Raw genomic sequence first — 27584 nt, 5'->3', positions numbered from 1 at the left:
CACCTAAGTTGCTCTAGCAAAATTTTAGGTTGTTAGATATCAACTCTTGTCCTTTGTACTGGTCACTAAGAAATTGAGCACATCTACTTGAATATTTTATAGGATCCAGGATAAATAAATGGATGGAAAAATCCATGAATGAGGTAGGAATTTAAGATCATAATGCCAGTTGACAACACTGAGGCACTTCCTAAGAGCATGGGCAGGGGCAATTACCAATCAATCTATCCTTCAGTTCATTTCCCTGTTTAATAAGTGTCAGAAAGCAGCATGGAGTACAGAGGTTTACTAATTCTGTGGATGGCAAGATCACTCGGCTCTTTTACACTTAGGGGTAAGAGTCTGTAGTGGAATCCACTTTTACAATGAAGATCTGTACAACACCTCAGAGTTTCTAAGGCCTGGGGCAATGACTCAGCGTCAAATCTTATTCTGAGGCCGAGTCTTTGAAGAGAGAGTTCCTACCAGTGTAAGCAGAGATGGAATTCAGCTGAGTGTGTCACGCCAGGGCTGCTTTGACTTTGGGTTGGCGCTGCTGCTACTCGGGGTGCTGGGAGGCTGGTTCTTTCCAGGCTGTAGCAGAGGGTTGTGGGTAAAGGTCTGTCGTAAGGGACCTAGGGCAAAAGAAAACAAATCTCAATGAACAAAGGAAAGGAAGAAACAAATCACCGAAATTAGCCTGAAAGGGTTATTTACCCCTGGCTGCTAGCTCTAAGTGATTCTGCATGCGTCGTTCGCGCTCTTGTAGCTGATGAGCCAGTTCAGCGTTCTTCCACCCTGTGTAAAGAGGAAGGCAGTTGGGCCTCTACCCATTTTTTGACTACTTTCCCCCAATCCTGTTATACTGAGGGCACACCCTTACCTTTTTTGAAGCTTTTTAAGAAGCCTTCCTGTGGAAGTAATTTGTCAGAGTCATGCACCACACGCTGGGGGATTTTAAGTATAGTCCGTACGGCTGGAATCCGGAGGCAAGACACCTGGCCCAGGGAAAACACATTGGAGGAGAGCCAATACATGAACACAGCCTGGATGAAAAGAAAGAGACAATACTCAGAAACTGTCATCTGTTACTAGCTCGATGGGAGATGGCAAGGCTAGGTGGAAGGGCTTGGAGCCAGTTCCTAAGCCATTACCTACCGTGGGGAAATGGATAGTTATGGGCAAGACTGCTAGGGGCATCACTCTGATTATATTTCTCATCCACTGAAGATCAGAACTTTGTACACCAGTCTCAGCGCCTAACTGCCAAAAAAATAAAAAAGGAGCAAATGCACATCAATTTTAAAGAATCTGGCACAGATTTCAACCCATCAATTCTACTTCTCCAAGGGGCAAAGAATGACCATTCTGCATAACTACTTTACCCCTACTCCCCACTTTGCAGACTGGCACTTGGCCAGCCTGGGCTTACCTCAAGGACACCCCACATTGTAGCAGTTACTACCAGTGGTAATATGTAGGTGGGGTCAGACAGTGTGAGATCCTGGAACCATAGGAGGCCGCCTGTCTGCAGGCTGGGCACAGGAAGGTTGGCCATTTCTCTCAAGGCAATGAAGAAGGAGATGAAGATTGGGGCCTAGTACAAAGGATAAACAGTGTCAGGACCCTTTAGCAAAGGAGACATTCTCATTACTCCATTACTGAAAACTGTATCACCACCACTGCTTTTTCGGGGTCTAAGGCATGGGAAACACAGAGGAGGCTATCTGACTGGTATGGGATAAAATCAGAAGGAAAATGTTTTTGCTTACCTGAGTCAGAGGTAGAATAAGAGGTCTAAAGAGTTTAATATCATGCTTTTTCTGGTAAAATGTCATTTCCGAGGAGGCCTTGTAAACTGTGAATAAGGGGAAATTAATGGTTGGGCTAACAGTTGCATCAGTGGAGGTCACCATCCTTACTATCTGGCCCATGAAATTTCTACCTGACCCTTGCTAGTCACTGCAAACATTAGGCCCAAGGATCAGGTACATCTTTACAACTTGCCCACCTCTAGTAACTCCCAGTTTTGGTCATTCCCTTCCCTCAGCAGAATGTCAGCAAAGTGCAAATGTGGTCCGCTCCTACGTGTATTCTGCAGTTGACTCACACTCAGCATGGTCTCCTGCCAACTTGGCCTCTCTGATTCGAGTGGAAAACTTCTGGATCTCTGGCAAGTGGTTGTGGATCTTGGCTGCTTCTCGTTGGCCCTTCACGATGAGAGGAAACACCAGGCATCGGGCAAGGACTGTACCTGGAAAACATACACTAGGACTGAAGTGAAATTAAAGCAGTTCTGCAGCTAGAAGGCTGAAGGTCTTTAGGTCCTCACTGAAAGACTCTTTCTTATTCCAGTCTTTTCAACACTGCGACTCTTGCTGGAGGAGCCCAAAACAAAGGGCAGGGGTGACTTAGTTCCTTCAAGGCTTAGTCTTCTGCTTTGATATCACAATGTCTAGCATTAACTTCTGTAAGCAAATGGCCAGGAATACTGTTTATTTCCTTGAACAAAAGGAAGGTGACAGAAGATACTTCTCTAGATCAGTGGTTTCCAAACTCTTCTATTATCAATGGAACCCCCCCACCCCCAACTCTTAGGTGTAGCCCCAATACAAGTAACAGATAAAATTGAGCTGCTCTGGATGAGGGGGTAGTCTGGCTACAGAACCGTTCAAGCTCTGGCTTTTGCTTTCCTCAGAGGCACCATTATAGAACTCTGGGGCTCCCAAGAATAAAGTTTGAAAACCACTAGCTTAGAAATCCCTAAGGTAGGAAGTAATTTGGTGGCCTACTGCTTTAGCTCCTATTTCTTTTCTTGTATTTCCTATTTCTTGATAATTCCAACAAATACTTTATCTGTAGACAAGCAAGAAGGTCTGGGCTGAAAAAAGAGGGTAGTGGTAGTTGGGGGGATATGGGCTTAGGCTTTATCAACAGTATGATGGCTGATGTGGAGTGGAAAGAGAAGGGAAGCTAAGGATGAAACCGAGAATACTAGCCCTGAAGGAGGAGACCGAGAACCGGGCAAGGGCAATGGAAATGGAAAGACGTGGTCAGAAAGACTGGAAGAAAATCAGGAAAGATGATCACAAAAGCCATGGGATAGATTTCAAGGTCTAAAGTGTCTAATACAGGACCTTGGTCCCAAGAGGTCAAAATGGAGGAGGAAAGATCGTGAGCTTACATTCTCTCAAGGATATACCAAAATCTGTAACTATATATAACTGTCTCTGAGAAAGAACTTCAGAGTAGAACAGATCTTATACAACTAAGGATATAAAGAAAAAGCCATTTTGAGCTGGATAGGAGGCAGAGACATGGTCTAGTCCGGAACCATGAGTGGGAGGGACTTCATAACCATAAAGGCTCTCCCTGTGAAACGAGGGGTCCAAGCTCCATATTAGGTTCCCAGGACTGGGGGACCTGCACTGGAAAGACAAGCCCCGTACAACATCTGGTTTTGATAACCAGCAAGGCTTATGTCTGGGAGAGCTGGAGTGCAATAGGAAACAGACTCTGCTTTTATTTTTTATTTAACAAAAATTTTTTTCCTTAATGTTTATTTATTTTTGAGACAGAGATGAGCGTGAGCAGGGGAGGGGCAGAGAGAGAGGGAGACACAGAATCCGAAGCAGACTCCAGGCTCTGAGCTGTCAGCACAGAGCCTGACGCGGGGCTCGAACCCACGGACTGTGAGATCATGACCTGAGCTGAAGTTGGTCGCTTAACTGACTCAGCCACCCAGGCGCCCCCAGACTCTGCTTTTAAAGGGTACAGCACAATCTCACTTGCTGAAGGTTCAGTGCAGAGGCAGCAGTTAGAAAAATGGGCTACACATGGAAGAGATCCACAGACTAATTTTAGGGCATGTGCTGGCAGGGCAGGGATCTGTTGGAACATTCTCTGGGGATGGAAGAGCTGGTGGGCACCATTTCTGACATTCTCCATCTACTGTGCTAGCACCAGCTTGCTCAGCCCAACTCATGCACTGGCCAGGAGCCCCTCTTAAGTGGCTCCCTGCCCTCCCCCTCCCACCCAGCAGGTGGCCTCAGTCTGCACCAGAGCCACCCCCACCAAGAGGCCCCTGCCCTGCCTACTAGAGCACCTGCAACAGCTGGGCTTGGTAGCCATCTATGTTGGGGCCAAACCCTCACACCAGCCCACCCAACAGTAGTAGTAGCTGGGCCTCTCAGACAGGATGGGGGGCAGCTCTACTTACCAGCACACCTGAAGAAGCTGTGGCTGAGCCTTGTAGACAGCTGTGTCAGGGGACAGCTCTGCAAACCATTGAGTCTACACCAACAGAGACCCAGCCACAGGAGGAGGGTACACACCACTCACACAAGGAACCTCTAGGGCACCTGGCTCAGGTGACCGGGGAGTTTGCACTACTGGACCTCATAGGACACCTTCTGCAAAAACTCATTCCTTCACAACCAGGAGACAGAAGTGATCTAACTAATATAAACACAGAGAGTTTAGGCAAAACGAAAAGCCAGAAAAGTATGTTCTAAACAAAAGAACAAGACAAAACCTCAGAAAAAGAACTAAACAAAGAAGAGATAAGCAATCTACCAGATACATAGGTCTAAGTCATAAACATACTCACTGAACTCCAAAGAAGAATTGATGAACAGAATTTCAACAGAAACTATAAAATAGGGGCCAATGAGAGCTGAATACAATAACTAAAATAAAAAGTACATTAGAGGGAATCAATAGCAGATTAGGTGATGCAGAAGAATGAATCGGGTATCTAGAAGATAGTGGAGATCACCCAATGGGAACAGCAAAAAGAAAAAAGAAAAATACTGAGGATGATTGAAGGAACCTCAGGGATATCAACTGTACTAACATTGGCATCATAGGGATCTCAGAAGAAAGAGAGAAAGGGACAGAAAACCTATTTGAAGAGATAATGGGTGAAAAATTCCCTAACCTGTTAAAGGAAACAGACATCGAACTCCAGAAAGCAGAGATAATCCCAAAAAAAGATGAACCCAAAAAGATGCACACTAAGACTAATTAATAAAAATTCCAACAGTTAAAGAATCTTAAAAGCAACAAGAGGAAAACAACTACATATAAAAGAGCCCCCATAAGACTATTAGTTGATTTTTCAGCAAAAACTTTACAAGCCAGAAGGAGCACAATATATTCATAGTGCCAAAAGGAAAAACTTACAACCGAGAATAGCCTACCCAGCAAATTTATCATTCAGATTGAGGGAGAGATAAGGAGTTTCCCAGAGAAGCAAAAGCTAAAGAATTCATCAACACCAACCAGCCTTATAAGAAATATTAAACAGAATTCTCAAAACAGAAAAGGCTATAATTAGAAATAAGAAAATTATGAAAAAAAATCTCACTGGCAAAGGTAAACATATAATAAAGGGAGCAGATAACTGACTACATACTTTAGTATGAAGGTTAAAAGACAAAAGTAATAAAATCACCTAGACCTACAATAATTAGTCAAGAGATACACAAAATATTAAATTCTAAGATATGTCAAAAACAATGTAGGAATTTTCAAGTCATTTTTTGTACCACCTACCCATTCAAAGTATCATATAATTATTTCATAGGCTTTCTGAATAAAAGCTCTTAAAGCTTCAAAACAAAACAGACAACAAAATAAACTCCAAAAAACCCAAACACAAAAACCAAAACCTACAAAATGTGAGAAGGGGGACTAAAAATGTAGTGCTTTTAGAATGCACTTGAACTTAAAGCAATCATCAACTTAAAATAGACTGTTATATACATACAATGTTACATATGAACCTCATGGTAACCACACAGCAAATACCTATAATATACACACAAAAATAAAGAGAAAGGTATACAAACATGACACTAAGGAAAGTCACCAAATTACAAGGGAAGAGAAAGACAGGAACAGAGAAGAACTATAAAAACAAGCAGAAATCAAAAAAATGGTAAGAAGTAAGGGCACCTGGCAGGCTCAGCTGGTAGAGCACGTGACTCCTGATTTTTAGGGGGCTGTGAATTTGAGCCCCACATTGGGTGTAGAGATTACTTAAAAAAATGATAAAAAGTGTATCTTTCAGTAATTACCTTGAGGGTAAATGAACTACATGTTCCAATCAAGACACAGGTGGCTGAATGGATTAAAAAAAACAAGACTCGTCTATATGCTGCCTGTTAAGAGACTCACATGTGATTCCTAAGAAGATAGACTGAAAGTGATGGAAAAAGATATTCCATGGAAATGAAAAGAAAATTGGGGTAGCAATACTTGTATCAGACAAAACCAAGTGACAAAAAAGGGCATTACATAATGATAAAAGGATCAATCCAAAGAGAATATAACACTTGTAAATATTTATGCACCCAACACAGGGGCAGCTAAATATGTAACGGAAATGTTAACAGACAAAAAGGAAGAAATTGACACTTATACAATAAAGGTAGGAGACTTTAACATCCCTTTTACATCAATGGATAGACTGTCCAGACAGAAAATCCATAAGGAAACAGTTGCTTTTTTTAAAAAAAAATTTTTTTTTTTTAACGTTTATTTATTTTTGAGACAGAGAGAGACAGAGCATGAATGGGGGAGGGTCAGAGAGAGGGAGACACAGAATCCGAAACAGGCTCCAGGCTCTGAGCTGTCAGCACAGAGCCCGACGTGGGGCTCGAACTCACGGACCGTGAGATCATGACCTGAGCTGAAGTCGGCCGCTTAACCCACTGAGCCACCCACAGGCCCCGGAAACAGTTGCTTTAAACAACACATAAGACCAGAGACTTAATAGATATATACAAAGCATTCCATTCCCAAACAGCAGAATACAGGGGTACCTGGCTGGCTCAATCAGAAAAGCATGTGAGTCCTTGGGAATGCAAGCTGGTGCAGCCACTCTGGAAAACAGTATGGAGGTTCCACAAAAAATTAAAAATAGAACTACCCTACGACCCAGCAATTGCACTACTAGGTATTTATCCAAGGGATACAGGTGTGTTGTTTGGAAGGGGCACATGCATCCCAATGTTTATAGCAGCATTATCAACAATAGCCAAGGTATGGAAAGGGCGCAAATGTCCATTGATGGAGGAATGGATAAAGATGTGGTTGTGTGTGTGTGTGTGTGCGTGTGTGCGCGTGCACACACACACACACACATATACACACACAATGGAGTATTACTTGGCAATCAAAAAGAGTGAAATCTTGCCATTTGCAACTACGTGGATGGAACGAGAGGGTATTATGCTAAGCGAAATTAGAGAAAGACAAATATATGACTTCACTCATGAGGACTTTAAGATACAAAACAGATGAACATAAGGGAAAGGAAACAAAAATAATATAAAAATGGGGGGGGGACAAAAACATGAGACTCTTAAACATGGAGAACAGGGGCGCCTGGGTGGCGCAGTCGGTTAAGCGTCCGACTTCAGCCAGGTCACGATCTCGCGGTCTGTGAGTTCGAGCCCCGCGTCAGGCTCTGGGCTGATGGCTCGGAGCCTGGAGCCTGTTTCCGATTCTGTGTCTCCCTCTCTCTCTGCCCCTCCCCCGTTCATGCTCTGTCTCTCTCTGTCCCAAAAATAAATAAAAAACGTTGAAAAAAAAAAATAAAAAAAAAAACAAACAAAAAAAAAACCATGGAGAACAGACAGGGTTACTGGAGGGGTTATGGGAGGGCGGATGGGCTAAATGGGTAAGGGGCATTATGGAATCTACTCCTGAAATCACTGTTGCACTATATGCTAACTAACTTGGGTGTAAATTAAAAAAATAAATAAAAATTAAGAAAAAAAAAAAAAGAAAGAATCGTAAAAAAAAAAGAGCATTAACTCTTGATCTTGAGTTTGAACCTCATGTTGGGTGTAGAGATTACTAAAAATAAATAATAAACCTTAAAAAAATATTAAAACAACAAAACAGCCCCCAGACAGCAGAACACACATTCTTTTCAACTGCACATGGGACATCCTCCAGGATATATGTTAGGCCACAAACCAAGTCTTAATGAACTGAAAACTAAAATCATATCAAGCATCTTTTCTAACAACAATTGTATGATACTAAAAATCAATTACAAGAGGAAAAATGGAAAAGCCAAACATGTGGAGGCTAAACTACATGCTACTAAACAACCAGTGGGTCAAGGAGGACCTTGAGATAAATGAAGATGGAAACACAATAGTCCAAAATCTAGGGGCGCCTGGGTGGCTCAGTTGGTTAAGCCTCCGACTTCAGCTCAGGTCACGATCTCACGGTCCGTGAGTTCGAGCCCCGTGTCGGGCTCTGGGCTGATGGCTCAGAGCCTGGAGCCTGCTTCCGATTCTGTGTCTCCCTCTCTCTCTGCCCCTCCCCCGTTCATGCTCTGTCTCTCTCTGTCTCAAAAATAAATAAACGTTAAAAAAAAAAAAATTAAAAAAAAAAAAAAAAAATAGTCCAAAATCTATAAGATGCAGCAAAAGCAGTTGAAAAAGGGCAGCTTAGATGGTAAAGACTTACCTTAGGAAACAAGAAAAATCTAAAACAATCTAACCTTACAGCTAAATGAACTAGAAAAACAACAAAGCTCATGGGCGCCTGCGTAGCTCAATTGGTTAAGTGTCTGACTTCAGCTCAGGTCATGGTCTTGCGGTTTGTGAGTTCAAGCCCCGTGTCGGGCTCTGTGCTGACAGCTCAGAGCCTGGAGCCTGTTTTAGATTCTGTGTTTCCCATCTCTCTCTGTCCCTCTCCTGCTCATGCTCTGTGTCTTTATCTCTCAAAAATAAATAAACATTAAAAAAAAAAAAAAAAAGAACAAAGCCCAGAATTAGTAGAGGGAAGGAAATAATAAAGATTACAGCAGAAACAAATGAAATAGATTAAAAAAGCAATACAGAAGATCAACAAATCTAAGGGATGGTCTTTTTTTTTTTTTTTTTAATATCTTATTTTTATTTTTGAGAGACAAAGCATGAGCGGGGGAGGGCAGAGAGAGAGGGGGACACAGGATCCAAAGCAGGCTCCAGGCTCTGAGCTATCAGCACAGAGCCCGATGCAGGGCTAGAACTCACAAACCGCGCATCATGACCTGAGCTGACGTCAGATGTTCAACCGATTGAGCCACCCAGGTGCCCCAAGAGGTGGTCTTTTAAAAAGAGAAACAAAATTGGGGCGCCTGGGTGGCTCAGTTGGTTAAACGCCCAACTTTGGCTCAGGTCATGATCTCGTGATTTGTGAGTTCGAGCCCCACTCCAGTCTCTGTGCTGACAGCTGAGCCTGGAGCCTGATTCAGATTTTGTGTCTCCCTCTCTGCCCCTCCCTCGCTTGCACTCACTCTCACTCTCTCTTAAAAATAAATACATATTAAAAAAAGAAAAAAAAAGATAAAACAAAATTGATAAACTTTAGCCAGACTCATCAAGGAAAAAAAAAGAGAGGGCCCAAATAAAACCAGAAATGAAACAGAACAACCCATACACAGAAACACAAAGGATTATAAGACGCTACTATAAAAAATATATGCCAACAAATGGGACAACCCAGAAGAAACATACAATCTTCTGAGACTAAATCAAGAAGAAATAGAAACTCTGGACAGACTGATTACTAGTCATGAAATTGAATTGTGAATCAAATTACCAACAAACAAAAGTCCCCAGATCAGACAGCTTCACAGGTGAATTCTACCAAACATTAAAGAAGAGTTTATACCGATCTTTCTCAAACTATTCCAAAAAACTGAAGCGGAAGAAAAGCTTTCAAACTCATTCTATAAGGCCAGTATTACGCTGATACCAAAGATATCACAAAAAAAAAAAAACCTGCAGGTCAATATCCCCGATGAACATACATGTAAAAATCCTCAACAAAATATTAGCAAACCAAATGCAACAATACATTAAAAGGATCACACACTATGATCAAGTGAGATTTATTCCAGGAATGCAAGGATGGTTAAATATATGCAAACCCATCAATGTTGACACACATTAACAAAAAGAATAAAAATCATCTCAAAAGATACAGAATAGGCATTTGATGATAATTTCAAAATCCATTTATGATTAAAAACTCTTGGGGCACCTGGGTTGCTCAGTTGGTTAAGCATCCGACTTTGTTTGGCTCAGGTCATGATCTCATGGCTCATGAGTTTGAGCCTTACGTCAGGCTCTGTGCTAACAGCTCAGAGCCTGGAGCCTGCTTCAGATTCTGTCTCCCTCTCTCTCTTTCTACCCCTCTTCCACTCATGCTGTCTCAAAAACAAATAAACATTAAAAAAAATTTTTTTTAATGTTTTAAAAAAGTCTCAAAAAAGTAGGTATAGAGGGAATATACCTCAACATGATAAAGGTCATCTATGACAAATCCTCAGCTAACATACTGAATAGTGAAAAGGTGAAAGCTTTTCCTCTAAGATCAGGAACAAGACAAGGATGCCCATTCTCATTGTTTTTAACAATATGAGGTACACCTTGGAGATGTTGCAGTTTTGGTTCTAGACTACCAGTAAAGTGGTTATCACAATAGTCAAATGCATTTACTCGTTTCTCAGTGCATATAAAAGTTATGTTTATACTATGCTGTAGTTTATTAAGTGCAATAGTATTATGTCTAAAAAAATAATATACATACCTTAAAATTACTTTATTGGGGCACCTGAGTGGCTTAGTTGGTTAAGCATCCAACTTCAGTTCAGGTCATGAGCTCATGGTTTGTGAGTTTGAGCCCCATGTCGGGCTCACTGCTGTCAGTGCAGAGCCCACTTTGGATCCTCTTTCCCCCACTTCTCTCTGCCCCTCTCCCACTTGCACTCTCTTGCTCTTAAAAATACATAAACATTTAAAAAAAAAAAAGGTACTTTATTGCTAAAAAATGCTATCATCTGAGCTTTCAGCAAGTTATCTTTTGGCTCCTGGAGGGTCTTGCCTTGATACTGATGGATGGCTGCTGACCAGGTGGTTGCTGAAAGCTGGAGGTGGCTGTGGCAATTTCTTAAAAAAGATGGCAGTGAGGTCTGCTGCACCAATTGACTCTTCCTTTTATGAATTTCTCTGTAGAATGCAATGCTGTTTGATAGCATTTTATCCACATTAGAACTTTCAAAATTGGAGTCAATCCCTGCTACTGCTTTATCACCTGTCTGTGTAATATTCCAAATCCTTTATCATTTAACAGTCTTCATAGTATCTGCACCAGGAATAAATCCACCTCAAAAAACCACTTTCTTTGCTCTTCATAAGAAGCAACTCCTTATCTATTCAAGTTTTATCATGCGACTGCAGCAATTCAGTCACATCTTGAGGCTCCCTTTTAGTTTTCTTGCTATTTCTATCTTATCTGCAGTTACTTCCTCCATTGAAGTCTTGACCCCCTCAAAGTCATCCATGAGGACTGGAATTGGAACTTATATCATACTCTTATTAATGTTGGTATTTTGACCTTTTCTCATGAATCGTGAATGTTTTTTATGGCATCTAGGATGGTGAATCCTTTCTAAAAGGTTATCAATTTACTTTGCCCAGATCTATCAGAGGAACCACAATCTATGGCAGCTCTAGCTTTACAAAATGTATTTCTTAAAAATTATGACTTAAAATTACGCCTTAATCCATGGGCTGCAGAATGGACGTTGCATTAGCAGGCATGATAACATCAGTCTTGTATACCTCCATCAGAGCTCTTAGGTGACCAAGTCCATTGTCAATGAGCAATATTTTGAAACGAATCTTTTTTTCCTAAGGACTAGGTCTCAATGGTAGGCTTAAAATATTCAGTCCATGTTGTAAACTGATGTGCTGTCACCCAGGCTTTGTTGTTCTATTTATAGAGCACAGGCAGGGTAGATTTAGCATAATTCTTCAGGGCCTTGCAATTTTCAAAATGGGAAATGAGCACTGGCTTCAACTTAAAAAGATTAAAACAATTTTTTAAATGTTTATTTTTGAAAAAGAGAGAGGGGCGCCTGGGTGGCTCAGTCGGTTAAGCATCCAACTTGGGCTCAGGTCATGATCTCATGGTCTGTGAGTTCCAGCCATGCGTCAGGCTCTGTGCCGACAGCTCAGAGCTTGGAGCCTGCTTCGGATTCTGTGTCTCTGTCTCTGCTCCTCCCCAGCTTGGACTCTCTCTCTCTCAAAAATAGATAAAAGATTAAAAAATATACATAATGAAAAAAAAGAGAAAAGAGTGTGAGTTGGGGAGGGGCAGAGAGAGAGGGAGGACACAGAATCTGAAGCAGGCTCCAACCTCCAAGCTGTCGGCACAGAGCTGACGCAGGGCTCAAACAATGAGATCATCACCTGAGCCCAAGTCGGAAGCCTAACCGACTGAGCTACCCAGCCACCAAAGGGCATCTTGCCTCCCGGTTGGGAAATCGAACCAGGTCTCCTACATGACAGGTGGGGATACTCACCACTATACTAACAAGGACAACTCAACTTAAGCCATCAGTTGTATTAGCTCCTAACAAGAGTCTGCCTGTCCTTTGAAGATAGACATTGACTTCCCTCTAGCTGTGAAAGTCCTAGATGACATCTTTTTCCAATATAAAGCTTCTCATCCATGTTGAGAATCTGTTGGTTAGTGTGATGACTTTTGCCTTCCTCACTAAATTTAATCATTTCTAGCTTTTATGGTGAGACATGTGACTATTCCTTTCACTTGAACAATGAGAGGTCACGGTAGGGTTATTAACCCTAATTTCAGGCCTAATTTCAATATTGTTGTGTCCTGGGAAGGCCTGAAGAAAGGGAGAGAGATGGGGGAATGGCTGGTTGGTAGAATAGTCAGAACACACACATTTATTGATTACATTCTCTGTCATATATGGGTACAGTTTGTGACACTCCAAAACAATTACAATGGTAGGGCGCCTGCGTGGCTCAGTCGGTTAAGCGTCCGACTTCAGCTCAGGTCACGATCTCGCGATCCGTGAGTTTGAGCCCTGTGTCGGGCTCTGGGCTGATGGCTCAGAGCCTGGAGCCTGCTTCCGATTCTGTGTCTCCCTCTCTCTCTGCCCCTCCCCCGTTCATGCTCTCTGTCTGTCTCAAAAATAAATAAAAGTTAAAAAAAAAAACAATAAAAAAAAAACCAATTACAATGGTAACATCACAAAACACTGTAACAAATATAATAAAAAAGTTTTAAGTATTGTGAGAATTACCAAAATGTGACACAGAGACAGGAAATGAGCAAATGCTGTTGTAAAAATGGCAGTGATAAGACTTGCAAGATGCAGGGTTGCCACAAACCTTCAATATGTAAAAAATGCATTATCCACAAAGTGCAATAAAGTAAGTTATACCTGTACTGGAAGTCCTACCACAGCAATAGATGAGAAAAAGAAATAAAAGCCATCCAAACTGGAAAAGAAGTAAAACCATTAGTATTTGCAGATGACACATTACTATATACAGAAAACCCTAAAGACTTTATCCAAAAATGATCGGAATAAATGAATTCAGTAAATCTGCAGGATACAAAATTAATACTGAGGAACAAATTTAACCAAGGAGGTGAAACACTTGTACTCTGAAAACTATAAGACACTGATTATAGAAACTGAAGGCAATACAAATAATGGAAAGCTATACTGTGTTTATGGACTGAATTAATACTGTTAAAATGTCCATACTACCGGGCTTCCTAAGGTGGCAATGCACTGGGCTTCCTGTCTAAGGCGGTCACCTCCTACATGGACACACCGAAACTACACCTATTTACAAAGCAATTCCTCCTGAAGAACTGAGGGCTGACTGAACACCTTCTGCACAATGGAAGATAGATCACATAGAGAAAGTCAAGAGAGATAGACACACACTAATGAAGGGAACCTCCACGCCCCAGCACTGTGAACCGCAGTGGGAGGGACTGCATTGAGGGATCATGAGCAGTTTCTTCTACCCTGGGCACACAAAAAAAGCAGCAGTATGAAAGAGCAACTGGCTGGCTCAGTCAGTAGAGCATGAGACTCTTGATCTCAGGGTGGTGAGTTTGAGCCCTACACGGGGGGTAAATTACAATGGATTCATCAATCAGCAACTAAATTACAAAGCAACTGGCTTTAGAACCCTGCCAAACAGTGGAGAGCTGCTGGAACTCTCTCTAGCACTGAGGGGCTGGAGAATGTCAGAGTTTACATTGTCCTTCCACCTTGATAGCACTGATGGGAGGCAGGGTCTAGGTGCCATAGCTGGCCTGCTGCCGCACGAGCCCCAGGACACTAACCCATACCAACCCTGGATAAACTAGGTTACAGGAAAAATAAAAGCTGCGGTTTAAAAAGGTTCCAGTTGTAGAACTCCGCCAAATGACAGGGCAGCTGCTGGAACTCTCTTCGGGTTAGTGGGGCTTGCGAGTGCCACAATTTATGTTCCCCTTCCACCTTGATCGCATGGACAGGAGCCAGGTCTGAGTACCCTAGCCAGCCTACCTCTTCAGTGAGCCCCAGGATCTTAGCCCATAACAGTCCAAGCCATCCCACCAAAGCAGCCCTTGTGTGGCACATGCTAGTTAGTGCTTACTATACTTCCAGTTGTCTGGCCAAGGTGCCATAGGCACAAAGTAGCCTGAAACATCCCAGACCTGCAACACTTCAGCTCCAGAGGACTTCCTAGGGCATCCCTGGTGCAGAGTGCTCTGGGACCTCCCAGCACATGCTTGCTTTGCCTCCACCCATCCTGCCAGGGTGCTCCCTGTGTGGAACTCCCCAAGACACCCTCCCTCCTCCAGCCTAAATCCACTTTAGCTTCAGCTGTCCTGCTGGGACACCCTCTGTGTGAAGAACTTTAAGAATATTGAGATCATCTTTTCTGACCACAAGAGTATGAAACTAAACCCCAAAACCCCCACAAACACGTGGGGGCTAAAACATGCTACTGAACAACCAATGAAATCAAAGAGGATATGAAAAATACCTTGAGATTAGTGAAAATGAAAACATAATGGTTCAAAATCTTTGGAACAAATATCTTTAGAAGCAAAAGTAGTTCTAAGAGGGAAACTTACAGCGATACAAGAAAAAAGAAAAATTTCATATGATCTAACCTTACACCTAAGTGAACCAGAAAAAAAGAGACCAAAATTAGTAGAAGGAAGGAAATAATAAAGATCAGAGCAGAAATAAATGAAATGGAGACTGAATAAAAATGATAGAAAAGATCAGTGAGGGGCGCCTGGGTGGCTCAGTCGGTTAAGCGTCTGACTTCGGCTCAGGTCATGATCTCGTGGTTCAGGAGTTCAAGCCCCACACCGGGCTCTGTGCTGACAGCTCAGAGCCTGAAGCCTGCTTCAGATTCTGTCTCCATCTCTCTCTCTGCCCCTTCCCCACTCACGCTGTTTCTTTCTCAAATATAAATAAAACATTAAAAAAAAAAAATTAAAAAAAAAAAAGATCAGTGAAATCAAGAATTGGTTCCTTGAAAAGATAAACCAAATTAATAAACCTTTAGCCGGACTCATGACAAAGAGGATCTAAATAAATAAAATCAGAAATGAAAGAGAATAATACTATACACACACACACACACACACATACAAACACACAATGGAGTATTACTTGGCAATGAAAAAGAATGAAATCTTGCCATTTGCAACTACGTGGATGGAACTAGAGGGTATCATGCTAAGTGAAATTAGAGAAAGACAAATATATGACTCCATTCATATGAGGACTTTAAGAGACAAAACAGATGAATATAAGGGAAGGGAAGCAAAAATAATATATAAAAACAGGGAGGGGGACAAAACATAAAAGACTCTTTAATATGAAGAACAAACAGGGGGCTACTGAAGGGGTTGAGGTAGGGGAATGGGCTAAATGGGTAAGGGGCATTAAGGAATCTACTCCTGAAATCATTGTTGCACTATATACTAATTTGGATGTAAATTAAAAAAATTTAAAAAAAAAAAAAAAAAAGAAAGAGAATAATACCACAGAAACACAAAGGATTGTAAGACATTACTATAAATAATTACATGCCAACATTATATGGGACAACCTGGAAGAAATAAATTCCTAGAAACATACAATCTTCCAATACTGAATCAGGAAGAAATAGAAAATGTGAACAGACTGATTACTAGTAATGAAATTGGCAATCAAGCTCCCAAAAAACAAAAGTCCAAGACCAGAGAGCTTCATAGGTGAATTTTACCAAACATTTAAAGAAGAGCCAATCTTATCCTTCTTAACCTATCCTTCTTAAACTATTCAAAAAACTGAAGACGAAGGGAAGCGTTCCAAACTCATTCTATAAGGCCAGTATTATTACCCTGATACCAAAACCAAAGACACTACAAAAAAAGAAAACTACCTGGCCGATATCTGTGATGAACACAGATGCAAAAAAACGTCAACAAAATATTACCGAATCGCATTCAAGAATACATTAAAAAAAAAAAAGTTTATTTACTCATTTATGAAAGACAGCCAGTGAGTAGGGGAGGGGCAGGAGAGGGAGACAGAGCATCCCAAGCAGGCTCTGTGCTGTCAACGCAGGGCTCAAACTCACAAGATGTGAGATTATGACCTGAGCCGAAATCAAGAGTCAGATATTTCCCCAACTGAGCCACCCAGGCACCCCAAGAACTTTTGCTTTAAGATCAGGAACATGCCAAGTATGTACCCTCTTGCCACTTGTATTCAACACAGCACTGGACGTTCTAGCCACAGCAATCAGATAAGAAAAAGAAATAAAAGGCATCTAAATCAGTAAGGAAGAAGTAAAACTGTCACTATTTTCAAATGACATACATAGAAAAACCTTAGAACTCCACTAAAAAAAGTGATTACAAGTAATATATGAAAATAAATAATAAATGAAAATAAAGCTGCAAGATACAAAATTAACATACAAAAATGTCTTGCATTTCTACAGACTAATTATGAAGTAGAAAGAGAAATTAAGAAACAACTCCATTTACAACTGCACCAAAAAGAATAAAATATCTAGGGATAAATTTAACTAAGCAAGTGAAAGACCTGTGTGAAAACTGTAGAAGACTGATGAAAGAAACTGAAGACAACACAAATAACTGAAAAGATACACCATGCTCATGGATTGGAAGAAAACTGCTAAAATGTCCATACACCCAAAGCAATCTACAGATTCAATGCAATCCCTATCAAATAAAATACCAATTACATTTTTCACAGAACTAGAAGAATTCTAAAATTTGTATGGAACCACATAAGACCTTAAATACCCAAAACAATCATAAGAACAAAAATGAAAGTATCACAATCCCAGATTTCAAGATCTATTACAAAGTTATAAAACAGTAGGCATTGGCACAAAAATAGACACATAAACTAATGGGAACACAATAGAATCAAGAAATAAACCTACATTTACACGGTCAATTAATCTTTGACAAAGGTGGCAAAAATATACAATGGAGAAGAGAGAGCCTCTTTAATAAACGGTGTTGTTAAAATTGGACAGCCACATGCAAAAGAATGAAACTGGAATCACTTTCCTACACCATATACAAAAATAAACGGAACTAGATTAAAGACTTCAATGTGAGACCAGAAGCCATAAAATTCCTAGAAGAAAATATAGGCAGTAAATTTTTGGATATCAGCTTTAGCAATAGTTTTGTGGGTATGTCTTCCCAGGCAAGAGAAATAAAAGCAAAATAAACTATTGAAGCTACACCAAAACAAAAAGTTTTTGCACAGTGAATTAAACCATCAACAAACCAAAAAGGTAAACTACTGAATGGGAGAAGATATTCGCAAATGATATAATCAATAAGGGGTTAATATCCAAAATAAAGAACTTCTACAACTCAATATCCAAAAAACAGTACAATTAAAAAATGGGTAGAGGCCCTGAATAGGCATTTCTACAAACACATGCAGATGGCCAACAGACAAATGAAAACGTGCTAGGGGTGTCTGAGTGGCTCAGTGGGTTAGGCATCTGACTCTTGATTTCGGCTCAGGTCATGAAATCAAGATTCGTGAGTTTGAGCCCCTTGTCGGGCTCTACCCTGACAGTGCAGAGCCCGCTTGGGATTCCGTCTCCCTCTCTCTCTCTGCCCTTCCCCTGCTTGCTCTTTTTCTCTCTCCCTCTCAAAAATAAATAAGTATTAAAAAAACAACAACAAAAAAGAGACAGAGGGGTGCTTAGGTGTCTCAGTTGATTAAGTGGCTGACTTGGTTTCAGCTCAGGTCATGATCTCATGGGTTTATAAGTTTGAGCCCTGTATTGGGCTCTGTGCTGATAGTGCAGAGCCTGCTTGGGAGTCTCTCTCTGTCCCTCCCCCCTCTCAAAAATAAAATATACAAACATAAAAAAAAAAGAAAACATGCTAAACATCACTAATCATCAGGGAAATGCAAATCAGAGCCAAAATGAGTTATCACCTCAACATCTGTCAGAATGGCTAGAATAAAAAAGAAGTGTTGATAAGGATGTGGAGAAAAGAGACTCATCGTGCACTGCTGGTGAGAATGTAAAATAGTACAGCCACTGTGGAAAACAGCATGGCAGTTCCTTAAAAAACTAATAATAGAAATACCATATGATCTAATCATCCCACTGCTGGGGATTTACCCAAAGAAAATGAAAACAGTACTTCAAAAATATATATACACCCCTAAGTTCATTGCAGCATTATTTACAACAGCCAAGATATGGAAGCAACTGTCCATTCATAGGTGAATGGCTAAAAAAGGTGTAGTGTATACACACACAGCAGAAAATTATGCAGCCATAAAAAAGAATGAGATCTTGCCATTTGTGACATGGATGGACCTACAGGGTATTATGCTATGTATAGTCAGAAGGAGAAAGACAAATACAGTATAATTTCACTTATATGTGGAATCTAGAAAACCAAACAGACCCATATATATAGAGAACAATCTGGATGTCAAAAGGGAGGGGGTTGGCAGAGATGGGTAGAATAGGAGATGAAAAGGCACAAACTTGGGGCACCTGGGTGGCTCAGTCGGTTAAGTGTCCAACTCTTTTTTTTTTTTTTTTTAAAGTTTATTTATTTTGAGAGACAGCACAAGTTGGGGACAAGCAAAAGAGAGGGGGACAGAGGATCCAAAGTGGGCTCCTCACTGATAGCAGAAAGCCTGATGCAGGGTTCAAACCCACGAACCAGCAGATCATGACCTGAACTGAAATCAGACACTTAACCGACTGAGACACCCAGGTGCCCCTAAGCATCTTGCGTTTGCCTCAGGTCATGATCTCATGGCTTCTGAGTTTGAGCCCCACAATAGGCTCTGCACTGACAGCAAGGAGCTTGCTTGTGTTCCCCCCCACCGCCCCCCACTTGCTCTCAAAATAAGTAAATTAATTAATTAAATGGTACAAATTTCCAGGGATGCTAGGTTGGCTCAGCTGGTAGAGCATGCAACTCTTGATCTTGGGGTTGTTGAGTTTGAGCTCTGAGATCAAGAGCTGCATGCTATACCGACTGAGCCAGGTATTGCTTAAATAAATAAAAAACAAAGGTACAAACTTCCAGTTACAAATAAAGAAGACATAGGTATGCAATGTACAGCACAGGGAAAATAGTTAATAACACTGTTAACAACTTTATATGGTGACATCGTGGTTACTTCATAAGGTATAAATGTTGAATCACTATGTTGTACACCTGAAACTAACATAATATTGTGTACCAACTACACTCCAATAGAATAAACTGGGGGAGAAAGTCTAACACAGAAAGGCTGAATATGAAAAGAAATATGGGCTTAGCTGATGTCACAGACAGTTAAAATGAGGTGTTATTAATAAGTCAGATTGTTGAGTGTCAAAGAGTGGAAAGAAGTCCACTGCATGCAGGATAGTCTTTTAAAATAACAGCTATGAAAGGAGAAAGAACAAAGGATGAAGGGACTTTTTCCTCAAGAAATACATGGTATGTTTGAACATGTTTATATTTTCAGAATAGGGCACTAAAAAGACACAAGAGACAGGATGATCTCTGGCGTACGGTGTAGGAAGAAACAGAATTTATAGTCTTCGCCTACAGGAGGAACAATGTGGGCATCTTCCACTTTGGGGGGTTTTAAGTACCTGGCCTGACCTTCTATTCACCTAAACCAGGGCAGCTTCATCACTGTTAACAAGGTCTCCTTAATCTAACCCCATGCTCACATTCAAGTATCTACATTTCTTGAATCTCAGATGATCTAGTGATTTTATAATACCTGTTAGGAAAGATAAGTAGAGTGTATCTAAGTATCAAGAATCTCTCTCACCTGAATCACCTCCTTTTCTGACCCCTAAACTTCTGCAACTACAGTTGACCTTTGAACAACAGGGGTTTGAACTGCATGGGCCCCCTCATACAGGGATTTTTTTTTTTATAGCACTGTAAATGTATTTTCTCTACCTTACTTTATTGTAAGAATATAATATAGAATACATATAACACACAAAATATGTATTAGTTGTTTATGTTATCAGTAAGGCTTCTAACAGTTGGCTTTTAGCAGTTAAGTTTTGAGAAGTCAAAAGTTATACATGGATTTTCAACTGTTGAGTGGGGCTGGCACCCCTAACCCCCAGGTTATTCAAGAGTCAGCTGTAATCCCTCCCATCCACGTATAGAACTGCTATCTTTAAAGTTCTACTTCTAAGTTCCCATTTCCTCTACCCTTGATCAGGATGTATTCCCCTTACATGCAGCAATGGCCCCCCACCAAGGTAGGCCCAGGTTAACATGCATAAATTCCAGTAAGTTCTGAATTAGTCCCACTGGGGTGTATGACCCCAGCCCCAGTTCAGCGAAGCTCTGTTCTGCAGCAGTTTGGATTACATCTGCAGTCTCTCCAGAAGCCACCTCCATTATGGCTGTGGGTGAGGGAGTTGCAGGAATGACAGGAGGGGCCTGAACCTGTGCAAAAGGAAGCCATGTGTAATACTCAGTAGGGGGGACATACAGAAATCACAGGTCCCCTAAAATAATAACTAATATCAAATCAGGTTGTTCTATTGACTTTCTATTTCTCATTCTCCCAGGTTAGTCTACAGTGTACATGGAATTCAAAGCTTAAAAAGGACATTTTACTTTCTCCTCCAGGCAGGAAGTTACTTAGAGTAAGATTTCATGACTTCTCTTCCTATTATTAGGAAGTTATTTCTTCTATCAGTGTTTTCCAAACTTCAGTCATTTGAGCATCACTGGCATGATTTTGCAGATACTGAAACTATCAAAATTTTTAATTAAAACAATTTAGTTTTTAAGACCAAAATATTTACTTGGTCTCACCGTCAGAAATATTAATAGCCATGAAGTCCTTGATTTGCAAGTTATAACTTTTCTAATACACACGCACACCTGGAATCACATCTAAACCATCAGTGGCTTGCCACCATTATGGCAAACAATGCCTTGTATAGCACTTAAATCTCTCCTGCTGTACTGTCAGTCATTTCCCCACTGACTTGAAAATCTACCCCAGGCAGAGATACTACCATTTTGGGGAGCTGTGTGGAGTGTGGCCAAGAACTCTTTGCCACATTCCCTCTCCATGTAGTTAAAACAAAATAGAAACAAATCAACCAACAAACCCCACTCCTAACGTCGCAGGGACTAATCGCCTCTTACCTGGGCTTCTGAGAACAAGATCACAGAGGTACTGAGGCCCCGTGGGCCAGGGGCCGCGAGGAGGACATAGTGCGGGCGCTCGCAGCACCGGCCGGCTGGGAAGAGGTGCCCCGCGGTCAGCGGTTTCTGGGGCCAATGTGAGGGCCCTGCGACGCTGTGGAACTGAGAGGGTAAAAGGAGGATGGGGCCCTCTTATCGGAGCAGATGTCGTTCATCATGCTCATTTGCCACGAAGCAGGCAGCCCGCCACCACAGGTGAGGGCACTGCTACTCTCCGCGCGCAGATGGCTGCCCCGAAGGCATGCAACTTGTTGAGTCCTGGCTCTCAGTTACCACAGACCCACCCGGGAGCACAGAGGTCGAGGCTAAGGTTTCCGTGGCAGGGGTGACAACGGGACCCGTGAATAGTTAACTATACGCGGCCGCTGAGGCCGCACGGCCGGGGCCGTAACCCTCCCGCGTCCTCAGGAGAGCCGAGGTCAAGAGAGACAGGTCCTGGTGGGCAGGTCATGCTGTCCCTGGCACAAGCTGTCTCGGGCTCGGGCCACAGGGACAGGGTAGCATTAGGGCGCTCTGCCCTGGGGCATCCTTACCTGACGCTGTGGCCGTAACAGGCGAAGAAGCTCCCGGCGTCCGCACATCAATCCCATCGCCATTTTGCCGGGAAGAAGCCTTGCGCTCGCGCCTGCGCACTCAGAACTTTAGCCTCGCGGGAAGAGGCCCTTTTGGAAATGGGCTTGAAGCCAGAGCTATTGCCACGATCAGGTGGTAAAGGGGACTGAAACCTGGCGGCCATATTTGAAGTGGGTACGAAGACGCTAAGGGTCCTATTAACAAGATTGTGCAGTGTTTTCAGGACTTTGAAAGATTTAAATTAAGAGCCCCGGGAGAGGCGGTCTGGTAGTGACTGCAAACCTTGGGGTTTGGGCTGTTTTCCTCCGTCTCGTAAATCCGCGATTCCCCTCTGATTTGTAGAGTTAAAAAATAGCTTCGAGACAGTCTTGGCTGTGCTTGGCGCAGATTTTTCCTGCCCAGTGATGTTCGACTTTTATTGCTAGATAATATTGTAATTGCAGATTAAGTGAAATGTGAGGATAGCCTGGCGTCTGACAAAAATGGAGGGAAGGCAACTTATAGGAAGGAAATATTTTCCTCCCAGATAAAAAGGCAAAGCTTCAAGAGGGGACTCTACCTTTCACCTTTCCCTTCCTTAAGTGGGGTTGCGTGTGGATCATCTGATGACCATGAGGGGACAAATCTAAAGATGAGAAACTAACGTGTTGAAGATGATGGTATGGAAAGAGAGAAAAACCCTGAATACTTGGTGATGTCATTCAGGTATCAAGCTTGATACCACCTGTATCTAGACTTCTGTATAAGATAATTAAAGGTCTTTATTGTCCAGACTCTAAATCTCTGTTGCTTGGGTGTTTGCTTCTTAAAGCTGAAAGCATTCCTAAAGTTATATGAGGTGAAATTCTCTCCCTAAGGAAAAAAAGTTCTGCTCAGAAAGGTGGAAGTTGGTTAGAGTTGAATGCTTACAACTTCTTTCAAATTACAGAGTGCTTTTTGAATAACATAGTTTGGAAAGATACAGTAGCCAGATATTATTTCAGTCACTGTTATTTGGGGATGATTATGAATGCACCATACAGAAATGGTAAAAATAGGCAAAAAGAAAAAAATACAATCCAGATTTAGTAATAAGTAGGGGTTATGCCCTATCAATCACATATATTGGGTACTATTGTAAATAAGATTTTAAAGGTTACTTTAAAAAATACAGTTAGAGGTGATGACAAATCTACAACTACAGGACACTTGGGGAAATAAAAACCCAAACTGATACTTTGGTGGCCCCAAATGAACCATCTGTCACAGTATTTGCATCCTTGTATAGTCTTGTACAACCACTATGAAAAATAGTATGGAAGTTCCTCAAAAAATTAAGAACTACCATAGAATCCAGCATTTCCATGTTTGGGAATATATCTGAAGGAAACAAAAACACTACATCAAAGACATATCTGCACCTTCGTGTTCATAGTAGCATTAGGTATAATAGCCAAGATATGGAAACAACCCAGATATCTGTGGAAGGATACATGGATAAAGAAATAGTGGTGTAGGGGCACCTGGGTGGCTCAGACTGTTGAGTGTCCAACTTTGGCTCAGGTCATGATCTTGGGGTCCGTAGGTTTGGTCCCCATGTCAGGCTCTGTGTGGACAGCTGGGAGCCTGGAGCCTGTTTCAGATTCTGTGTCTCCCTCTCTTTCTCTGCTCCTCCCCTGCTCATGCTCTGTCTCTCTCTTAATAATAAATAAACAAAAAATTAAAAAAAATTATGGTATAAATATACAACGGAAACTTATTCACCACAAAAAAGAAGGAAATCCTGCCATGTGTGACAACATGGGTGGATCTTGAGGGCATTATGCTAAGTGAAATAAGTCAGACAGAGAAAGACAAATACTGTATGATCTCATTTTTATGTGGAATTAAAAAAACACATCAAAACCCCCAAAAAACAAACTTATAGAAAAAGAGATCAGATTTGTGGTCACCAGAGGCAGGGGTGGGGAGGTAGGGGAATTGGATGAAGATGGTCAAAAGGTACAACTTCCAGTTACAAGATAAATAAGTACTGGGGTTGTAATATACAGCATGATGACTATAGTTAACACTGATGTATGGTGTATTTGGAAGTTGTTAAAAGAGTAGATCTTAGGAGTTCTCACAAGATAAAAACCATTTTCTTTCTTTTTTTTTGTATGAGATGATGGATGTTAACTAAACTTATTGTGGTAATTGTTTTGCAATGTAAACGTATATTAAATTATGACATTGTAAACTTACACAATATTATATATCAATTATATGTCAATAAAGCTGGGAAAAAAGAAGGTTCTAAGGAATATATAAAAAAAATTTCCTGGAACTGATAGGTAAATTAGGCAAGGTTGCTGCATACAAGGTCAATGTACAAAAATCAATTGCATTTTTATACATTAATAATGAACAACTAGAAATAAAAAATACCATTTATAAGACCATCAAAACCAAGAAACATTTATGAGTACATTTAACAAAATATGTGTGTGACTTATATAGTGACAGCTACAGAACATTACTGAGAGAAAATTTAAAGGGCCTAATCAAATGGAGAGATATACCATGTTGATGGATTGTAAGACTCAATATTGTTTAGATGTTGATTCTTCTTAAAGTGATTTACAGCAATCTCAGTCAAAATCCTAGAATTTTGTAGAAATTGACAAATAATTAATACATTTATATGAAAAATATAAAAGACCTGGAATAGACAAAATACTTTTTGAAAAAGAAGAACAAAGTTGGAGGACTTACAGTACAAGATTTCAAGCCTTACTATAAAGCAAGAGTAATCAAGACAGTGTGGTACTGACATAAAAATAGACATTTTGATTAAAAGAACAGAATAGTTTCCAGAAATAAGTTCACACATACATGATCAATTTATTTCAATAAAACTTCCAAGGGAATTCAAAAGGAAAAGGAAATTCTTTTCAACAAATGGAATAGCTGGATATTCCTATAGAAAAAATTCTCTACTCTTAGCTTCTACTGTATATAAAAATTAAAATGGGTCAGAGTCCTAAGATTCAAAGCTAAAACTATAATTTTTCTAGAAGAAAGCACAAAAGAAAACCTTGGAGTAGCCAGAGATTTCCTAGACAGGACACAAAAACACTAGTCATAAAAGAAAAATTTGATAAATAGGACTTCATCAAAGTTTAAAATGCTTGCCCTTTGGAAGGCACTATTAGAAAAATTAAAAGGCAAACATAGACTTGAAAAATAATCACAATATATATCTGACAAAAGATTTGTATCTAGGATATGTAAACGACTCTTTTTATGACTTAATTAAAATCAAAACAACCCAATAAAAACAGGCAAATGTTTTGAACAGACATTTCACAAAAGAAGATACCAGAAAGAATAGCCAAAAATCACACAAAGAGACACTCAAAATCATTAGTCATCAAGAAAATGCAAAATAAAACCACAATGACATACCACTACATACCTACTAGAATCGCTGAAATTAATTGATGGACGATACCAGGTGTTGATTGGATATATAAACCAAGTAGAACTTCCATAAATTGCTGGTAGGAATGCAGAATAATACAATCACTTGGCAGATTCCTATAAAATTAAATGTACATTTACTATATGACCAAGCAATTCCACTCCTAGCTATTTTTTCAAGAGAAATGAGAATATATGTTCACAAAAAAGACTTGTACGTGAGTATTCACAGCAGTTTTATTCACAATAACACCAAACTGGAAGCAAGTCAAATATTCATCAGTGTGTGAATAGACAAATTCCATTATATTCATACAATGGAATGCTACTCAACAATAAAAAGGAATGGACTACTGACACACGCAACAACATGGGTGAATTTCAAAGACACCATGCTGACTGAAAGAAGCCAGACACAAAAGCATACATAATTCAGTTTCATTATCTGAAGTTCCAGAACTGTAAAATGAATCTAATGTGACAGAGAGCAGATCAGTGTTTGCCTGGAACTCTGGGTGGGTGAGGGTGGAATTGACTGCAGAGAGGCAAGAGGGAAAATTTTGCGATGATAGAAATACTGCACATCTTGATTATGTTGGTGGTTATATAGGTGAATAACATTTATTAAAAACTCAACAAATGGGGCGCCTGGATGGTTCAGTTGGTTAAGTGTCAGACTCTTGATTTCGGCTAACATCATGGTCTCATATCATGGGTTTGAGACCCACAATGGGGTCTGTGCTAGCAATGTGGAACTTGCTTGGGATTCTCTCTCTCCCTCTCTCTCTGCCCCTCCCTGCTTGCTCTCGTGCTCTCTCTCTCAAAAAATAAATAACTACAACAACAACAACAACAACCCTCAACAAATGATTCACTTAGGGGGCATGTGGCTGGCTCAGACGGTAGAGTGTGTACTCTTGAAATCGAGGTTGTAAGTTTGAGCCACACATTGGGTGTAGAGATTTTTAAAAATAAAAATCTTGGGGCACCTGGATGCCTCAGTCGTTAAGCATCTGACTTCAGCTCTGGTCATGATCTCACGGTTCACGAGTTTGAGCCCTGCGTTGGGCTCGGTGCTGACAGCTCAGATCCTGGAGCCTGCTTTGGATTCTGTGTCTTCCTCTCTTTCTCTGCCCTTCCCCTGCTCATGCTGTGTGTGTGTCTCTCTCTCTCTCAAAAATAAATAAACATTAAAATTTTTTTTAAATCTTAAAAAAACAATTCACTTAAATGGGCACATTTTACATGTTATACATCAATACATTTGAGTAATAAGTGAAAAAAATTATAGAAAAAGTCATTGCTCTGTCAAAATAATATATTTGCCTCAGTTATCCATAAATTTCAAGTAAAAACATAAAAAACTTAATTCCCTGGATAATTATTTTACTTTTTCACCCAGCATGGATGCTCATTCTTTGGTGTCTTTGAGATATTTGGTGCTTTTGAGAGATTCACAAGTTGCTTTGACAGTTCTGAGGAAAGAGAGATTCTTTCTTTCTTTTATTTTTTTAAATTTTTTTTAACGTTTATTTAATTTTGAGAGACAGAGAGAAACAAAGCATGAGGAAGGGAGGGGCAGAGAGAGAGGGAGACACAGGATCTGAAGCAGGCTCCAGGCTCTGAGCTGTCAGCACAGAGCCCAATGCGGGGCTTGAACCCACAAACCATGAGATCATGACCCGGGCCGAAGTCAGACACTTAACTGACTGAGCCACCCAGGCGCCCCGAGAGAGATTATTTCTAACTAAGAGGGCACCAGGAATGGCTTCATGGAGGAAACCATTTTTAATCTTGGCTTTAGTTAATAGAAACAGAGAAAGAGAAATGAAGAAAATGATATGACATTCCAGGCAGAATGGACTATAACGCCAAGACATCTTGTCTTTTGCAAAAATACACTGTTTGGAGAGACTTCAAGTCTGCATTTCACTGTTTGCTATATCAGGGCTTTATATCAAACACACCTGTATGTAAAT

The 27584-nt window shown here is 40.7% G+C and overlaps 1 protein-coding gene across 1 annotated transcript; it reads right to left on the bottom strand.

Annotated features, from left to right (window-relative positions):
* Positions 1–232: 232 nt before the first annotated feature.
* OXA1L (OXA1L mitochondrial inner membrane protein) lies at positions 233–22237 on the bottom strand. The gene is made up of 10 exons (XM_019429471.1): positions 22125–22237; positions 21532–21693; positions 20604–20817; positions 2090–2233; positions 1752–1837; positions 1412–1576; positions 1138–1242; positions 863–1025; positions 697–777; positions 233–614 (listed from the first exon to the last, which is right to left on the bottom strand). Exons 1-10 carry the CDS (start codon positions 22185–22187, stop codon positions 487–489), a joined length of 1311 nt encoding a protein of 436 aa, XP_019285016.1. The 5' UTR covers positions 22188–22237; the 3' UTR covers positions 233–486.
* Positions 22238–27584: the final 5347 nt, after the last annotated feature.

The sequence above is a fragment of the Panthera pardus genome, unplaced genomic scaffold (genome assembly GCF_024362965.1).
Source record: "Panthera pardus isolate Hobbes unplaced genomic scaffold, ASM2436296v1 HiC_scaffold_24, whole genome shotgun sequence".
Lineage (NCBI taxonomy): Eukaryota > Metazoa > Chordata > Mammalia > Carnivora > Felidae > Panthera > Panthera pardus.
This window is presented reverse-complemented; position numbering and strand designations above follow the sequence as displayed.